Raw genomic sequence first — 20,257 nt, 5'->3', positions numbered from 1 at the left:
TATTTATTTTTTATCAATTTTTTTCACTTAAGTTTTTTCCTATCACACAGGAGAAAACAATTCCCAGTGTGATAGCAATTGGAGGTGACATATTCTCTTTATTGACCCTTTCACCTCCAAAACAGCAGTCCTAGCACTGTGCTAGAACTCCTGTCACAGCTGAGATGGGAAGAGCACAGCTCTCCCCTCTCTCTGTGTACATCGCAGCAGGGACAGGAGACAGACTCGGTGGCTGGGGGGAGGACGAGTCCCAAAGACAGAGGCCAGCAAAGAGAGGTATGTGGGGTGGGGGGAGAGGGGAGGACGGACGGGAGCACATATTTTACAAGTGATTTCGGCGGCATCGCCGCAATCACTTGTTAACGAGGGAGCGGATTCCCCCATAACTTACCACCCTTAACTGGGCGTCGGGGGACTCCATGCCACTGCCGCCCTTGGCGCCCTGCCGCCCCAAGGCCTGGCCTCAGTGGCCTTGTGGGAAATCCGTGCCTATCCCCGTTCACATACAAAACGGAAGCCCATGTTCTCCTGTTATATTTACACACCAACTGCAAGCCTGACTTCAACCTGCAGGTAGCTAAATAGGAAAATGACTTCATAAATTTCAAAGAAATGCCCCAATAAATGAACTAAGAAGTTGTTTAATATCATTTTTTTATAGTTCTTTTTTTACTTTCCTTTTTTATTAAAAACTAAAATAATCAATGTGTAAGTAACATAAACAGCTGAATCTCTACGTTTATTTATGTTATTTATTAACAGAATTCCCCCCCCCCCCCCCCCTTGTATAATCTACCTCTTTCAGAAGAAGACATCCCCAGAAAATAGACCTTCTCCCATATCAGGTTATTCCATTTTATTTCACCATTGTTTGTTTCATTCTCATAATAAATGCATTTCTTTGTATAATAAATGCAATTTTCTTTGCCTTTTCACGGTGAAATAACAATTGAAGTGAAATGGTATTCAAAGTCTCTGCATCCAACATTAAGTGAACTATCAATTTAAACAAAGTTGAAAGCCCATTAAGAAAAGAACATTCGCTTTCGGTATTGGGATCATGAATCTATTCTTACTTGTTCAATGGATTTCTTGTACTACTCTCCCCTCAATTGTTTCTGCAATTTAAATACAATTCTTAAAAAAAAATTAAAAGTTTTAATTATCTTGCTAGATGGGCGACATCGCTACTGTGAAATGTCCTTTCTTCTGTCTGTTTTATAGGGTGTAACATTCCCTGGATAGCGTCTAACTGTTTTATTATCTTTGGAGATTTACATTCAGTGTATCCAGTCAAATTATTATAGACTGTCCTTGAAAAGGATCGACATCATTTTAAGGCAGGTTATTCCTTTTTGGTGTTGTTATTTCAACACTTGCAGCTGTGGTCCCTAAACTGCGGCCGGGGGCCATTTGTGGCCCTTTGCTTGCCTTTATCTGGCCCTTTGGGCACTATTTCTCAAACTGAAACTAACAATTTGGCACTATACCTTCGGCCCCGTACACACGACCGAGTTTCTCGGCACAATTCAGCCAGAAACTCGATCGGAGCTGTATTCTGCCGAGAAACCCGGCCGTGTGTACACTTTTGGCCGAGGGAGCCGACGAGGATCTCGTCGAGCCAAATAGAGAACATGTTCTCTATTTCCTCGTTAGTCAATGAGGAAACTTGGCTCGCCGAGATCCTCGGCGGCTTCACAAGAAACTCGACGAGCAAAACGATGTGTTTTGCTCATCGAGTTTATCAAACGTGTGTACGGGGCCTTCCACTGACACCAAAAATTTGCCACTATACCTTCCACTGGACACCAACAATTTGCCACTATACCTCTCACCGACACCAACAATTTGGCACTATACCTCTCACCGACACCAACAATTTGGCACTATACCTTCCACTGACACCAACAATTTGCCACTATACCTCTCACCGACACCAACAATTTGGCACTATACCTTCCACTGACACCAACAATTTGCCACTATACCTCCCACTGACACCAGCAATTTGGCACTATACCTCCTACTGACACCAATGATGTGGCACCAGGGGCGGACTGACCATTCGGGGACTTGGCACTGCCTGAGGGCCCCATGCCACTTGTGGGCCCCATCAGGGTTGCCAGCCTCAGTAAAACCAGTATGTAAAAATCTGTGTTTTTAAAAAAAAATCCCAAGGTTATGCCTGCCCCGCCTCTCCAGTATCTTTTCAGTGTGTGTATGTGTATTCTGTGTGTATGTATACTGTGTGTGTGTGTGTGTGTGTGTATACTGTGTGGCCCCATAATATTTTGCCTGGGGGCCCCATAACCTCCTAATGCCTGGGGGCCCCACAATCTCCTATTGCTCGGGGGCCCCATAATCTCCTATTGCCCGGGGGCCCCATGAGTTGTCAGTCCACCCCTGTGTGGCACTAAACCTCCCACTGAAACCAACAATTTGCCAATATGCCTCCCACTGACATCAACAATTTGGTACTATACCTCCCACTGACACCAACGATTTTGGCACTATACCTCCCACTGACACCAATGCTTGGGCACTATTCCTCTCACTGACACCAAGGATGGGAAGGCTGTCCACAAGGTTTAGGAGTGTGTCTATGGGAATATTTGACCATTCTTCCAGAAGCGCATGTGTGAGGTCAGGCACTGATGTTGGACAAGAAGGCCTGGCTCGCAGTCTTCACTCTAATTCATCTCAAAGGTGTTCTTTCGGGTTGAGGTCAGGACTCTGTGAAGACCAGTCAAGTTCCTCCACCCCAAACTCGCTCATCCATGTCTATATGGACCTTGCTTTGTGCACTGGTCCAAATCATTTGGCGGAGGGGGTATGATGATGTGAGGTTGTTTTTGAGGGGTTGGGCTTGGCCCATTGGTTCCAGTGAAGGGAAATCTTAAAGCGTCAGCACACCAAGACATTTTGGAAAATTTCATGCTTCCAACTTTGTGGGAACAGTTTGGGGATGGCCCTGTCCTGTTCCAACATGACTGCGCACCTGTGCGCTAATCGAGGTACATAAAGACATGGATGAGCGAGTTTGGGGTGGAGGAACTTAACTGGCCTGCCCCCAACCCGAACTTAACTAGCCTGACCCCAACCTGATAGAACACCTTTGGGATGAATTAGAGTGGAGACTGCAAACCATGCCTTCTTGTCCAAAATCAGTGCCTGGCCTCACAAATGTGCTTCTGGAAGAATGGTCAAACATTCCCATAGACACACTCCTAAACCTTGTGGACAGCCTTCCGAGAAGAGTTGAAGCCGTTATAGCTGCAAAGGGTGGGCCAACTCATTATTGAACTCCCAATACTTTTGACAATATAGTGTAGGTGACCCGTCCCTACAATACCCACACGTGTAATGTGTGCCAAGCCTGGAAGCCAGGACCTTAAATAGTCTCTGCCTGACTGAAGATGGCTGCCAGAGTTACATGGGGCAGCAGCATCTAATCAGCTTCTCCATTGACACAGTAAACCATAGAGATACCATGTTTCTCTTGACTTCCCCTCCAACTGCTACGCCACCTGCAGTGGAGAAAATAGACTGCACTTGTCTACAAGGTTCATATGGTTTTTCATAGAGAATTTGAAGTAATGTGCGAATGAGATTATAAACTCATATCCAGAGTCTGCTCAAGTCCCCCAAATATACATATGCTATTTAATGAAGCAGAGAGGTATGTTGGTAATTAAGAAAAAAATTCAGTTGTCTTAAAATGTTACTAAACCTACAACAGTAAAATCTGTTGTCTCCTATAGTCAGTCCCCTCCCCACACAGTTAGAACACACACCTAGGGAACACAGTTAACCCCTTGATCGCTCCCTTGTGTTGACCCCTTCCCTGCCAGTGACATTTATACAGTATTCAGTGCATTGTTATAGCACGGAACGCTGTATAATTGTCAATGGTTCCAAAAATGTGTCAAAAGTGTCCAATCTGTCCGCCGCAATGTATAGACGCTATAACTTTTGCACAAACCAATCAATATACGCTTATTGCGATTTTTATTACCAAAAATATGTTGAAGAATACATATGGGCCTAAACTGAGGAAAACATTTACTCTAAAAAAAAAAAATAAAAAAAATGGGGATATTTATTATAGCAAAAAGTACAAAATGTTGTGTTTTTTTCAAAATCAACGCTCTTTTTTTTGTTTATAGCGCAAAAAATAAATACAAACCCGCCAAAAATATGTAGAATAATTATTGTCCTAAACTGATGAATAAAGTCATTTTTTTATATATTTATTTTGGGTATGTATTATAGCTGAAAGTAAAAAATATATATATTTTTTTTAATTCAAAATTGTCGCTTTTTGTTGTTGTTTATAGCGCAAAAAATAAAAACTGCAGAGGTGATCAAATACCACCAAAAGAAAGCTCTATTTGGTGAACCCCTTCACTGCCAGTGTCATTTTTACAGTAATCAGTGCATTTTTATAGCACTGATTGGTGTAAAAATGACAATGGTCCCAAAATGGTGTCAAAAGTGTTCAATATGTCCGCCAAAAAAAAAATATTAATAAAAATGCCATAAAAAGATCCCCTATTTTGTAGACACTAAGGGGCAGATCCACAGAGAGAGTACGCCGGCGTATCTACTGATAGGCCGGTGTACTTTCAAATTTCCCGCGTCGTATCTTTGGTTTGAATCCTCAAACCAAGATACGACGGCATCTGGGTTAGATCCGACAGGCGTATGGCTTTGTACGCCTTCGGATCTTAGATGCAATACTTCGGCGTCCGCTGGGTGGAGTTCTCGTTGTTTTCCGCGTCGAGTATGCAAATGAGCTATTTCCGACGATCCACGAACGTACACGCGGCCGTCGCATTCTCTTACATCGTCTCTAGTCGGCTTTTTCCGTCGTATAGTTAAAGCTGGTGTTTTGCGGCGTATAGTTAGACTTGCCATGTTAAGTATGGCCGTCGTTCCCGCGTTTATTTTGAATTTTTTTTTTTTTGCGTAAGTCGTCCGTGAATCAGGATGGACGTAATTCACGTCTATGTTAAAAAATATGACGTCCTTGCGACGTCATTTAGCGCAATGCACGGCGGAAAATTTTGGGATGGCGCATGCGCAGTTCATTCGGCGCGGGGACGCGCTTCATTTAAATGAAACACGCCCCCTACTCGCCGATTTGAATTAGGCGCCCTTACGCCGCGAGAGATAGACTACGCCGCCGTAACTTACGGCGCAAATTCTTTGTGGATTCGAAGTTTAAAAAAGTAAGTTACAGCGGCGTAGCATATCTCCCATACGTTGCGCCGGTGCAGATCTCTGTGGATCTGCTGCCCCTATAACTTTTGTGCAAACCAATCAATAAACACTTATTGCGATTTTTTTAACCAAAAATATGTAGAAGAATACGTATCGGCCTAAACTGAGGAAAAAAAATGTTTTTAGATATTTTTTGGGGATATTTATTATAGCAAAAAATAAAAAAATATTGCATTTTTTTCAAAATTGGGGCTATATTTTTGATTATAGCGCAAAAAATAAAAAAACTGCAGAGGTGATCAAATACCACCAAAAGAAAGCTGTATTTGTGGGGAAAAAAAGGACGTAAATGTTGTTTAGGTACAGCGTCGCACGACTGCTCAAGTGTCAATTAAAACGACGCAGTGCTGTATCGCAAAAAAAATTGCCTGGTCATTGAGCAGCCAAATCTTCCGGGGCTGAAGTGGTTAATTAAATTCAATACGTAAAAAAAAGAAAAAAAATATATAAAAATATAAAAGCAAACCAAGAAATTTAATTCCATGCGGGACAGTAGAATGATCTAAGTTTATTAATCTTTTTTTTTTTTTTTCATACCGTGAAAGTTATAGATCTCTTAAAACATAATATATATTTTACAGCCCCGTAAGAACACGTTAGTTGTTTGTATTCTTTAACATCTGCATAAACGCCATATTCTTAAATAATAAATAGGGGAGCATCGAGTTTAATTCACGTATGCAGAAGACAGAAATGGCACATGTCCGACAAGAGACTCGTAAGCGCGGTTTATGACTCCACGCAGCCAGCAGAGTGAAGATTTTAGGCGGTGCGGGAGAAAAAAGAAAAAAAAAAGACATAAAGCGTAAAGCAAATGAAAAACACAGCAAGAAAGTTTTGCTACTTTTGAAGAGTCTGGAACTCAGGATGATAAAATGGAAAGAGGTTTAGATTCACCTGCTATTATTGATGGTGTCTCTGCCAGAGTAAAATATTTTTGCATTAATTCCTCCTGGATATGCAGTCTTTTCTGTGTTTGATGTTTCAAAATGCATAATACAAAAAAGGACCATAGGAGGAAAAAAAAATAAAAAAATACACCAAGCATCATAAATATGACTGCCGTCCCTTGAGAGAGAGCCGGTGCCTATAAATTTGGGTTATGATGAAACTACAATCAGCTGGTGGTTACATTTGAGGAGAAATAGCGTTTCTAAAGCACCGGCCTCTAAAAGTAACAGCGGCGGAGGTCTACATTACACAGCTTGCTGCGACAAAAATACGACTCAAAGTTTAAAACAAATAACGCCAGATAAACAATAGATCAGGCTGTCAGTGTGGGTTTTCCGGGCATATATTTTGAAGAGCGCATAAAGAGAAAGTTAACCGGAGAAAAGACTGCAATAGATGAAAAGTACTTATAAACAAGAAGTCAAATATATAACTTTCATCCTCACACAGCACTGATATGTAGCATTACCCCGGGAGGAGCTGCTGGATTCTTGGGTGGCGTGTTACCTTGTGGCTCCTCTGAAATTCCTAGGGGTGAATGATGCGTATTGCATATATTAGAATGAATGAATGAATGAATGAATGAATGAGAAACTTATATAGCGCGACACATGCGAACTTAATCGCCTCTGGGCGCTTGTTGTTCCTGTCTCCTTTGATATGAAAAGAGATGAGTTTTGATCTTTCTCCTGAAGACTAAGTGGTTCTCCTCCAACCGAATGCTGGTTGGTAAAGCGTTCCATAGTCTGGGACCCTGGACCGCAAATCTTCTATCTCCTTTGGACTTGTAGTTGGCTTTCGGTATCTGGAGAAGATTTTGATTGGTGGATCGCAGAACGCGATTGGAGTTGTGAGCTTTTATTTTTTCGTCTATTTTTTATCTGTCTTTTACTGGCAACCAATGAAGGGTTCTCAGTGAAGGTGAGATTGATTCCCAGGGTTTTTTCCCAGTCACAAGTCTGGCGGCCGTATTTTGTACGACTTGTAGACGAGCGATTTTGTACTTTGGGAGTCCGAGGTAAAGGGCATTCGCATAGTCCAGTCTGGAGTTCACAATTGATCCCACTACGACTGCTACGTCTTCTTTGGGAATAAAAGGAGTAAGTCTGCGTAGTAGGCGTAGCAGATGGTGAGATCCGCTGACTACCGACCCTATTTGTGCATCCATTGTCATGTAGGAGTCCAAGATGACCTCGAGACTTTTGACTTTGGCGCTAGGGGAGATGATTTTGCCCAGAATGGGCGGGGGTATCCACGATGTTGCATGTTGATTCATCCGCTTGGCGTGAAACAGGAGAAGTTCTGTTTTTGCTCCGTTGAGTTTAAGGTAACTCTTGGTCATCCAGTTCTCTATCAAAGAGAGGCATGTCTCTAGATTGAGGTGATGATCCTTTCTATTGCAAATGCGGAAGTATAGTTGCGTGTCATCTGCATATGAGTGGTAGAGCAGTTTTTGGCTGCTGATGATTTAAAAAAGAGGACGAAGATAGATGTTGAATAACACCGGCGACAGAGGCGATCCTTGAGGGACTCCGCACGATACTATGCGTTTCTCAGAAGTGAAGGGTCCTAACTTCACTATTTGAGATCGGTTTTCCAAAAAAGAGGAGAACCAAGATAAATCGCCTTCTGCGACTCTGGCTACTTCAACTAGCCGTGTCAATAATAGTTTGTGGTCTACGGTGTCAAAAGCTGCGCTTAGGTCTAACAGAACCAGAAGACACGATTCTCCTTCGTCTGCGGCCTCGAGAGCGTCGTCCCATATTTTGAGCAATGCTGTTTACGTCCCGTGTCCGGGACGGAAGCCAGATTGAAATGGATCAAGTAGGTTATGGGTATCTAGATGCTGTTGCAGCTGTTGTACCACTACTTTTTCCATTATCTTTGAGAGTATATTTAGGCATGTTATGGGACGGCGGTGGAGTGGGTCCTTGGGGTCAAGTGTGGGTTTCTTCAAGATGGGTTGGATTATGCCCTCTTTCAACTTGGAGGGCACTATGCCCTCCTTGAAAGATTGGTTTATAAGCTGCATAATAGGAGGTGCCAGGATGTCGGCGCATTCCTTCAGCAGTTTAGTGGGGATGATATCATTCGGTGCTGTGCTGTTACGCAAAGCAGCGATGATATTCTTTGTGGCATGGATAGAGATGGGTTCCAGCGTGAACTTACCTGATTGTGGTGAATTGTTGTGGGTATTGTGTGAATAATTGTGGGGGGAGTTGAGGGGGGTATTGTTTTGCTGAATGCTTTCTCGGATTTCACTGATTTTATTAATGAAGTAATCCGATAAATCATTGCAAAATTCTTGGGTGTCCGAATTGGGGACTTCAAGACATCCTGGATTCATGGTCTGAGTGACCAGCTTGAAGAGTTCGCGGGGGCGGTTGAGGGCGCTGTTGATAGCCCTCATGTACCCGTACCACCAGAGAGAGCAATGAGAGCCATGCTGTACCCGCACCACCAGAGCACCACGCTGTACCTGCACCACCAGAGTGCCACGCTGTACCCACACCACCAGAGAGAGCCATGCTGTACCCGCACCACCAGAGCACCACGCTGTACCCACACCACCAGAGAGCCATGAGTGCCACGCTGTACCCACACCACCAGAGAGCCATGAGAGCCACGCTGTAGCCGCACCCCCAGAGAGAGCCATGAGAGCCATGCTGTACCCGCACCACAAGAGCACCATGCTGTACCTGCACCACCAGAGCGTCAGCGAGAGAGAGAGAGAGAGCCACACTGTACTGCACCACCAGAGAGAGAGCCATGCTGCACCGCACCACCAGTGAGAGAGACACGCTGTCCAGGGCCACCAGAGAGAGCAGGTCAGTTTCACTGGGCAGTGTGGGCACAATAGGAGAAAGATAGTACTAGCATTGTTCTCTATCTATCTAGATATATTATGTGGTATCTCTCTGTATAGTGTTGGTGTGTGTGTGTGCACATGTGCGTGCGTGCACGCCGGGGGGGCTTCAAAATGCACCTTCGCCTGAGTCGGCACCGGCCCTGCTTATATTGGGCCAGATTCACATAGGTTAGCGGATCTTTAGATCCGCGTAACCTATGTGATTTAAGATCCGCCGCCGCAAGTTTTAGAAGCAAGTGGGTAATTCACAAAACACTTACCTCAAAACTTGCGGCGGCGTATCGTTAATCCTCCAGCGGAATTCAAATTCCGCAGCTAGGGGTAGTGTATTATTTAAATCAGGCGCGTCCCCGCGCCGATTTAAATGCGCATGCGCCTTCCGTGAATTTTCCCGGTGTGCATTGCTCCCAATGACGTCGCTAGGACGTCATTGGTTTCGGCGTGAGCGTAACTTGCGTCCATCGGTTTTGTGAATCGACGTACGCAAACGGCATAAAATTTCAAAATTCGACACGGGAACGACGGCCATACTTAACATTGGCTGCGCCTCATAGAATCAGGGGTAACTATACGCTGGGAAAACCCTTACATAAACGGTGTAAAGTGACTACGTCGGGCCCGCGTACGTTCGTGAATTGGCGTATCTCGCTGATTTACATATTCTCTGCGTAAATCAGCGAGAACGCCCCCAGCGGCCATTTTTCAATTGCAGTTAGGATCCGACGGTGTAACACAGTTACACCTGTCGGATCTTAGGCATATCTATGCCTAACTGATTCTATGAATCAGTCGCATAGATACGACCGGCCTAACTCAGAGATACAACGGTTTATCAGGAGATACACCGTCGTATCTCTTTGAGAATCTGGCCCTGTATATTCAAATCTTCTGGGAAGACTGTTCACAATATTTAGGAGTGTGTCTATGGGAATGTTTGACCATTCTTCCAGAAGAGAATTTGTGAGATCAGGAACGGATGTGGACGAGAAAGCCTGGCTCACAGTCTCCGCTCTAATTCATCCCAAAGGTGTTCTATCGGGTTGGGGCCAGTCAAGCTTCTTCACACCAAACGCACTCATCCATGTCGTTATGGATCTTTCTTTGTGAACTGGTCCAAATCATTTGACGGAGGGGGGATTATGGTGTGGGGTTGTTTTTCAGGGGTTGGAATTGGCCCCTTAGTTTCAGTGAAGGGAACTCTTAAGACACCAGCATACCAAGTTTGGGGATGGCCCCTTCCTGTTCCAACATGACTGCGCACCAGTGCACAAAGCAAGGTCCATAAAGATATGGATGAGCGAGTTTGGGGTGGAGGAACTTGACTAGCCTGCACAGAGTCCTGACCGCAACCTGAGAGAACACCATTATGATGAATTAGAGTGGAGACTGTGAGCCAGGCCATCTCATCCAACATCAGTGCCTGACCTCACAAATACATTTCTGGAAGAATGGTCAATCCTTCCCATAAACACACTCCTAAACCTTGTGGACATCCTTCCCATAAGGCTTAATTTCCACTGGCGTTTTTACAGCCACTTGTGTTAGCCTTTTTTACAGCTTAAAAACGCCTGTCCATGTTTATTTTGTCAAAAAAAAACGCCGCGGTAGAGTTTTTGAGCGTTTTTGAGCGTTTTTTAACGTCTGGCGTTTTAACAGCTCTACTCTGGAGCTTCAGAACGCCCTGGTCCCGCGTTTTTTTTACAGCTCAAAAACGCCTATGTGGGCATGATGCCATAGAATAACATGGACAGGCGTTTTTAGGCTGTAAAAAATGCTCAGAAAAGTGGCTGTAAAAACGTCAGTGGAAATTAAGCCTAAGGCCCCGTACACACGAGAGGATCGATCCGCTGAAATTGATCCGCGGACCGGTTTCAGCGGATAGATCCCCTGGTGTGTACGATCCAGCGGATATTTTTCCGCTGATTTTTTTCCCCGGGGATGGATTTCCAGCGGATCAAGATTTCTTAGCATGCTAAGAAATCTATCCGCTGGAATCCAGTCCAGCGGATTGATCCGCTGGTCTGTACAGACTCAGCGGATCAATCCGTCCGAATCCATCCCCCGCATGCCTCGTAATGATTCGACGCATGCGTGGAAGTCCTTATATGACAGCGTCGCGCACGTCGCCGCGTCATCATCGCGGCGACGCCGCGACACCACACCGTGGAGGGAATTCCGTGGGGATTTTGATCTCATGGTTAGTACAACCATGAGATCAAAATCCGCCAGAGGATTTATCCACGGAAACGGTCCTCCGGACCGTTTCCGCGGATCGATCCTCTCGTGTGTACGGGGCCTAAGAGTTATGCTGCGTAAACACGGTCGTTTTTCGGCATGAAAAAAAAAGAAAATTTTCATCATGAAAAAAACCGATGTTTTTCCAACTTCATCATTAAAAACGACGTTGCCCACACACCATCGTTTTTGAAAAATGATGAACAAAGCGCGGTGACGTACAACACATACGGCGGCACTATAAAGGGGAAGTTCTATTCGCCTTGGGGCTGTTTTTAGCTGATTCCTTGTTAGTAAAAGACGATTCGCGCTTTTTTGTCTGTTACAGCGTGATGAATGTGCTTACTCCATTATGAATGGTAGTTTTACCTGAACGAGCGCTACCGTCTCATAACTTGCTTCTGAGCATGCGCAGGTTTAAAACAAAGTTTTTGCCCACACACGATTATTTTTAACAACACGAAAAACGACATTTTAAAAAAACGACGTGAAAAAATGCAGCATGTTTGAATTTTTTTTTTGTCGTTTTTCAGAAGCCGATTTTAAATGACGTTTTAAAAAATTTCGTTTTTTTTCATGCCGAAAATGATCGTGTGTACGCGGCATTAAAGATGTTATAACTGCAAAGGGCAGGCCAACTCAATATTGAACCCTACAGACTAATAGCCAGATTCAGTAGATACGCCGTCGTAACTCTGAATCTACGCCGTCGGAAATTTAAGCGTATTCTGGAACCCAGATACGCTTAAATTAGGCTAAGATACGAGCGGCGTAAGTCTCCTACGCCGTCGTATCTTAGGGTGCATAGTTACACTGGCCGCTAGGTGGCACTTCCGTTGATTTCGGCGTAGAATATGCAAATGAGCTATATACGCCGATTCAGAAACGTACGTGCGCCCAGGGGGCATTTTTTTACGTCGTTTACGTAAGGCTTTATCCGGCGTAAAGTTAGTCGAACAAAAAGCTGGCCTAGCCAATATTAAGTATGGACGTCGCTCCCGCGTCAAATTTTTAAATTTTTACATCGTTTGCGTAAGTCGTCCGTGAATAGGGCTGGACGTAATTTACGTTCACGTCAAAACCAATACGTCCTTGCGGCGTACTTTGGAGCAATGCACACTGGGATATGTCCACGGATGGCCCATTTACGCTACGCCGCCGTAACTTAGGAGGCAAGTGCTTTGTGAATACAGCACTTGCCTCTCTGACTTACGCCGGCGTAGCGTAAATATGATACGCTACGCTGCCTCAAAGTTAAGCCAGTCTTTTTGAATCTGGCTATAAGACTGGGATGCCAATAAAGTTCATGTGTGTGCAGGGGCGGACTGACCATTGGGACTCTCGGGGGCCCCATGCCACTAGGGAGCCCCATCAGGGTTGCCAGGCTCAATAAAACCAGCGACAGTATGTAAAAATCTGTGTTTTTTTTTACATCTGTCCCTGATATGTCCAAAACCGACATGCTTTTGATGTGAAAATCCTGAGATTTTAGCTGCCCTGCCTATGCAATGCCTCCTGGCGTGGTGGCCATCTGTAAACCCGGGGGCCCCATAATCTTCTATCGCTGGGGGCCCCATGAGTTGTCAGTCCACCCCTGTGTGTGTGTAAAGGCAGGTGTCCCAATTTGACAATATAGGCCCGGATTCACAAAGCACTTGCGCCAACGTATCTCCAGATACGCCGCGTAAGTGCAAATATGCGCCATCGTATCTATGCACCGGACTTACAAACTAAGATACGCCTAAAAACAGGCTTCATCCCACCGACGTAACTTGCCTATGCCGGCGTAGAGTGGGCGCATATTTACGCTGGTCGTATTTGGCGTTCCCATTGATTTTCTATGCAAATATGCAAATGAGGGAGATACGGCGATTCGCGAACGTACGTGCGTCCGACGCAGTGCGCGTAAAGACATAGGTCCGGCGTAAAGTTATGCCCCATAAAGGAGGTGTAACTCAGCAGCATCCATGCAAAGGGCTGCACCAGGGAACACAAGCCCGTGTTTTTTACGTTGGACGTGAATATGACTAGGCGTAGGTTACGTTCACGCCGTAGGCAGTGATCCGACGTATCTTAGGGAGTAGTTCCGACGTGATTCTGAGCATGCGCACTGGGATGTGTTCACGGGACAGCTCATGCGCCGTTCGCTATACGTATCTGTCTGGCGCTCGGCCCATCATTTGCATGGGGTCATGCCTCATTTGCATGGCTCACGCCCACTTCCACCTACGCCCGCTTACGCCTAGGAAACCCAGTGCAGTTTTGGGAGCAAGTCCTTTGTGAATTCCATACTTGCCTCTCTGCGCTGCGTCGGCGTAGCGTACAGGAAATACGCTACGGCGGCATAAATGTGCGCCGCTGTCTGTGAATCCGGGCCATAGTGTCTATTTCTGATTGGGGGGTCTATAAAGGTGAATGTATTTGTATGCAGCCCATGTGGATTTACATGTCCCCTGTGCTGGGGAGAAACAGGCACAATGACGAATTATGTTGCATTATAGCACCCAACGCACTGGAGAGTTTTGTCCTCCATAAGTTAGTAGAGCAGCGACAGGTTCTCTTTAAGACCGCTTTAATCTTCAGAGATCTTCCCGTAAGCGGTGCTTCCATGCCGTCATCCTTCTATGAATAAGCTGGCCTATATAAAGATTAGGTTCACTGGAAAGCAATTCAATTCAGCGGCGAGCTCTTTATATTGATCATAGCGGTGTCAGCTGGATGATAGGCCATATGGTTGCTGTGTATCCGGAACTAATTCGATGAGAGACAGAAGACTTTTTCTGGAGTATTTGTGCGTTAATGGAATAACCTCGTACCTCTATTGAATGAGCAGAAGAGGCAGGGAAATATTCATTTACTTCACTTAGGGTTCTATGAGTAATGTTCCAGAACAGAGTGAAAATAGAGATTGAAGTATGGGAAGCTTCACGTGGTGACATTGTCCCTGCAGCAAAAGATGAGTAAAATCATTTGTTTGGCTTTCAGATTGTCTGAATATTCGTTCCAGTGTCTCAATTCTTGTGACATATTCTTGCGTGATCTCATGAATGAACAGTCCTGTCTGATGTACAGATCGGCCAAGAAAAAGAAAAAAAAAAGCGCACAATACTGTACAAGCGGTGCTCTCCGAAAGCAGGAGTTAAGGGCAAGATCCACAAAAGGGATACGACGGTGTAACTGCTGTTACGCCGTCGTATCCCTGGTCCTAACTATGGAACTGATCCACAGAATCAGTTTCCCATAGTTAGGGAGAAGATCCGGCATGTTTAATTGAATTACACTGCCGGATCTTAGGATGCAGTACCGCATCTGCCGCTGGGGGCATTTCGTGTCGAAATGCCGCCTCGGGTATGCAAATTAGCACTTACGGAGATCCACGAAGCTTTTCAGCTTCGTTTTTTCTCCGTAAGTATTGAGTTGCATACGCAAAATTAGGGCTGCTTTTACATGGTGTAAAGTTAGTACACCATGTAAAAGCAGACCCTTCTGTCTAGCGACGCGTTTTTTTTTCGAATTTGAATTTTTTTTTTCGTGCCATATCTTTTTTTTTTCCCCACGCAACTTTATTGCCCCGTCGCAATACACAAAGCCAGACGTAACGTAATTTCGCGCTATGCACGTCTGGAAAATGACGTCACGAGCATGCGCAGTACGGCCGGCGCGGGAGCGCGCCTCATTTAAATGGGAATCGCCCCCATGAAATGAGGAACGCCTTGCGCCGGCGGAATTTAAGTTACACGGCCAGAAATTTCTAGGTAAGTGCTTTGTGGATCGGGCACTTAGGTAGAAATTTTAAGGCAGTGTAACTTAAATTAGAAATTCGCCGTTACGCCGGGTCTTTGTGGATTTGGCCCTTAATGTAAAGGCTGTCCTCTTATTGACTGGTGCTGAGAATTAAGTAACGTAAGTTATTTATTGAATTGTTTAGAACAAAGTTTTTGGCTTGACACAAACTTAAATTACTTTTACAAGTAATTGGTGAACTTGTTTGTTTATGCCAGGCATACCAATCTAAAAGTAGCAGAGGAGCTTGTTGAAGATTTCCTAAAGATATTTCTCCCCTGGTGCCACCTGACACCTTCATATCTCACAGGCTGCTTGTAAGCAGCTGTCAGTGATAGGGCAGTCTAGTGCTGCAAGAGCAAGTGGTAAAGTAATCATATGTGTTCATACTGCAGTCGAATTGTTAGGTTTTTGTATGTATTTATGTTTAACACTTCTGCCTCTAGAGTGTCTCCAACACCATTTTGGAGGAGCCCTGTGTTCTGATAGGCCGCACGAGATCTCGAGAGATTTTGGCGACCATTTTTGGGTGGTTTCTTTTTATAGTAAAGCTCAGGCACGTTTTTAGGGAGAACACAAGTGGATGTAGATAGGGACAGAGACCCTGCTTGTGAGGGAGAGAGAGGAGAAGCCAGGGAGAGTGTTCCGGCCTGTGAGGGATAGTTTAGGGGTCCTACGGAGTCCTGCAGTGGTAACCTTGGTCGGATGAAAGACTCCCAGCTGCTACGGGTAATGTGTTTCCAGCCTCTTCCAATAAGCATTGTATGCTGGGGTATATAATGTACCATTAAGTGGGAAGTGCCTGTGATACTCAGAAAGCCACATCGCTTAGAACAACAGTATCTGTACTGCATATCTGTGCCTCCATGCCTGGAGAGGAACCATTTGCCGTTTGATTGTAAAGACTGTTACTACTACGCCTCTCGGTAATAAACGTTACCTTGTTCAAAGAATTTTACGCGTGTCTCCCTCAGTAAATCTCCGCACCCCTCACCCCGCTTACATGCTGGATACATCCATTATTATCTCTTTATTGCCTTTCCTCACACATATTGCCCTAGATTCCTTCTGGAGACCTGGCCAGATGTATAAGGGACTCAACTGTCAAGCCGATAAAGGATGATGTCATGACTTCCTCCGTCCCTGGAGTCCCCAACACTGGAACAGCGGTGGCTTTCCATCTGTCTATCTGGTCTCTGAATACACCCGTATTCTTTAATGTTCTTCCATCTATGATCTGGGACAGCTATACAGTGCCTGAGGAATGCAGTGCAGCATTTGGGTACTCACAGGTAGCAAACTCAGTCTTTGCCTCTAGGATAGGGTGACCAGACATCTCCGGTTTCCAGGGACAGTCCCTGGATTGAGGATACTGTCTCCAAACCAAGTCTGTCCCCAGATGGGATTTGAACAGGGGCTGGGGCAATTTCAAGGACAGTCATGTCCATGTTTCTGGCATGCTGGGAGGTATAGTTCCTCTCGGTCTCACCTTGGACCCAGAATGCACCACCCTTTCTTGGAAGTTCCTCCAGCCAATATTCATTCGAGTAATGTCAGTCTTGTGGGCAGGTACAGCGTGGTGTGGCAACAGTAATTACAACAAACTATGGTTTTAGAGAACAGAGCTCGTATTAATGTAGAATCACATAATTCACAACAAACACATCATTTAATAGCAATGTGCAGCAGAGCAGGTCTCAGATGTGCCTAGAGCATCTGTCTTGAGAGGGTGGAATGAGGCTTGGCTTATCCAGACCCAAATGGGGAGGTCTCCAGGTAGGATGGGCCGATCCAAGGGTCACAGGCGCTTGGGTGCAGAAATATTTCTGGCGCTCCCACATGGGCATGGTCATTTTACTAACTCCTCCCCTTAAACTCTCCTACAAATGTTTCTATGGCAATGACTCAACCACAGAGATGCTCCCCCACAAAGTCTTCATTAACCTGGGATCCTTACATGATCTCTTAACAATAAACAAAATACAGGAAGAGAAGCAGAGTACTTTATTGTGACCTGGAGGGGGGTCTCTCTGATGGACACAGAGAGGGCTTCTGTTAGAGAGTCTGTTAAAAAGATCCCCAGACATACTACAGACATGATACAGGAGATGGTCAGAGATTGCAGACATGATACAGGAGATGATCAGAGATCACATACATAGTACAGGAGATGATCAGAGACTGCAGACATAATACAGGAGATGGTCAGAGACTGCAGACATAATACAGGAGATGGTCAGAGACTGCAGACATAGTACAGGAGATGGTCAGAGACTGCAGACATAATACAGGAGATGGTCAGAGACTGCAGACATAGTACAGGAGATGGTCAAAGACACATCAGTTCTGGACAGACACACACCTATGCTCAGAACACTAGTTCTGGACGGACACAAACAAGGAGAAAAGGAGGGAGCGGAGAACTCTGCCACTTTGGCGCCCCCATTTCTGCAGGCGCCTGGGTGCAAAGCACCCTGTGCACCCTGCCTAGGATTGGCCCTGCTCCTCTGGAACTTCTCCTCACTGCTAATCACTGTCCCTGTCAGACCGGTGGTCTGTCCCTACTAGGGGTGTAACGGATCGTCATTGATCCGTGATCCGCACGGATCAATGACTTCGGATCGGCACACACGTGATCCGTGGTGTGCCGCGGGACTGCAGAGCAAAGCGGTAAATAAACACATTGAAATTGTCTCCGCTGTTTGCACACAGCCCCGCCTGCTCCTAACCACGCTGTGATAGACAGAATGCGTGTCCAATGCGCTGATGTGTTTTGTCTATTACAGCGTGGGCTTAGGAGGAGGTGGGGCTGTGTACGAGCAGAAGTGGAGACGTTTAAAACATACGGGCGGTGAGTCAGTTGGTTTGTAGCAGAGAATGTTCTGCTGCCGTTCCATCCGTTCCCCCCACACTTCTCCCTACTGGCTCTGATAACCCCCCCTCCCGTCCGTCCGTTCCCCCCCCCCTCCAGCTGCAGTCCGTTCCCCTCCTCCCTCCCCCCCCAGCTGCCGTCGTCCGTTCCCCCCTCCAGCTGCCTTCCGTCCGTTCGTTCCATCCTCCCCCAGCTGACGAGTCTCTGTCCATGCTGCAATAGCACACAGTGAGATGGGTAAGCTATGCTCTTCCCATCTCAATGTGAGGACCTGTTTTGGAGCCTGACAGGGTTAACACAGAGGAACCTGTCACCTTCAATTGCTATGACACAGGGAATTGTTTTTCTCTTGTGTAATAGCAATAAAGTTAAATGTAAAAAAAAATAAGAAATAATTCAATTAATAAAAAAAATAAGTAATTAAAAAGTAACGAAGAAGAAAAATATTAAAAATAAGAAAATTATACAAAAATTAAAGTAAAAAATGACAAGCTCCAAAAAAAAAAAAAAAAAGTGATAATGTAATAATAAAAAAAAAAGAAGAAAACAAAAACATATTTGAACTAACCGTGCCGCCCCCTGCCATCCAACTGCTATTCTCCGGGGGGTGGTTCGGTTGGTGGGGAGGGGGTGCATTGCAAAACCTGGCCTTGGGGTGGCAGGAAAGGACATTCCAGCCCTGCTGGCTGCCCTCTCACTTCTTCCACCCTGACGAGGCGGCAATTTGGGGCACAGTGAGGCGGCAATTTGGGGCACAGTGAGGCGGCAATTTGGCACAGTGAGGCGGCAATTTGGGCACAGTGAGGCGGGCAATTTGGGGGCACAGTGAGGTGGCCAATTTGGGGCACAGTGACGGTGGCAATTTGGGGCACAGGGAGGCGGCAATTTGAGGCACAGGGAGGCGGCAATTTGAGGCACATGGAGGCTGCAAATTTTTTTTTTTGCTGATCCGAAAAATGATCCGATCCGTTGACTCCTGATCCGAGGACGATCCGAACCGTGAGTTTTTTGATCCGTTGCACCCCTAGTCCCTACACTGCCCACACACAAAATGCACGACAAGCCTGGGAGCCAGGGTCCTAAATAGGCTCTGCCTGACCCAAGATGGCTGTTAGAGTCACATGCGGCAGTAGAATCCAATCAGATAGATTCCCAATTGACCCTGAAAAACCATAGAGAAAACCATGTTCCTCTTGACTTCCTCTCCCCCTGCAATGCTGCTTACGGTTGGGCGTCACCAGCGGTGGAGAAAGTAGACTGCACCTGCCTACAGTCTGGTCTTTCTAAAATGGTCTATGCCTGTGTCGGGGACACTTTTCAGTTCAACACTGTCCATGATCTCTCCAGAATTGCCTTTGCCTGTATCAGGGACACTTTTCAGTTCAAGACTGTCCATGGTCTCTCCCAAAAATGCCTTTGCCTGTATTGGGGACACTTTCAAGTCAGTTCAAGTCAGTTCAGTGAGAGTTAGGCCGGCTTATCAGTAGATAACCGACCTAACTCAGAATCTACGCCGACGTATTGTTTATGTGTATGCTCAAACAGAGATACGCTTAAACACTATCTAAGATAAGACGGCTTGCGCTGTCCTATCTTAGGTTGCAATTTTTCGGATGGCCGCTATGGTGGCGCTTCCATTGCAGTCGGCGTAGAATATGTAAATTATTGATACGCCGATTCACGAACGTACGCCCGGCCGCCGCAGTAGTAGTTTTACACCGTTTCCGTAAGGCATTAGCAGGCCTAAAGTTATTCCATCTATTAGGTAGAATAACAATGTTAAAGTATGGCCGCCGTTCCCGCCGCGAGATTCGAATTTTTTATGTTGTTTGCGTAAGTCGTCCGCGAATCGGGATTTACGTCCACGTCGAAATCAATAGGCCCGTGCGGCGTACTTAGCCGCAATGCACACTGGGAAATGTAGGTGCCTGGCGCATGCGCATTAAAAGAAAAACGTAAAAAACGGGAGGTCAAGCCTCATTACAATAAAACACGCCCCACTCCAACACATTTGAATTCGGCGCCCTTACACCCGCCCGCTTTAGGCTACGCCGCCGTATATTAGCAGGCAAGTACATTGAGAATCACTAACTTACGGCGGCGTAGCCTTAACAGGCTAAGCTACTGTACGCCGCCGCAAGTTTAAGCCTTTCTCTGTGAATCTACCTATGTGTTTTCATGACATTTGGGATACTCTTCATTTTATGAATCTTGCGAGTAGGACTATCCCACCCCCCATATGCAAGCTGGATGTAAGGTAAGTA

The 20,257-nt window shown here is 45.6% G+C and overlaps 1 protein-coding gene across 1 annotated transcript in view; it reads right to left on the bottom strand.

Moving 5' to 3' along the window:
• GFRA4 (GDNF family receptor alpha 4) overlaps nt 1-19,389 on the bottom strand; it is a 209,714-nt gene extending 190,325 nt beyond the window's left edge. The window contains exon 1 of the mRNA XM_040357334.1: nt 19,293-19,389. Within this exon, the coding sequence (XP_040213268.1) occupies nt 19,293-19,389 (97 nt within the window). The remainder of the gene's footprint in view (nt 1-19,292) is intronic.
• Nucleotides 19,390-20,257: the final 868 nt, after the last annotated feature.

The sequence above is a fragment of the Rana temporaria genome, chromosome 1 (assembly GCF_905171775.1).
Source record: "Rana temporaria chromosome 1, aRanTem1.1, whole genome shotgun sequence".
NCBI classification, from domain to species: Eukaryota; Metazoa; Chordata; class Amphibia; order Anura; family Ranidae; genus Rana; species Rana temporaria.
This window is presented reverse-complemented; position numbering and strand designations above follow the sequence as displayed.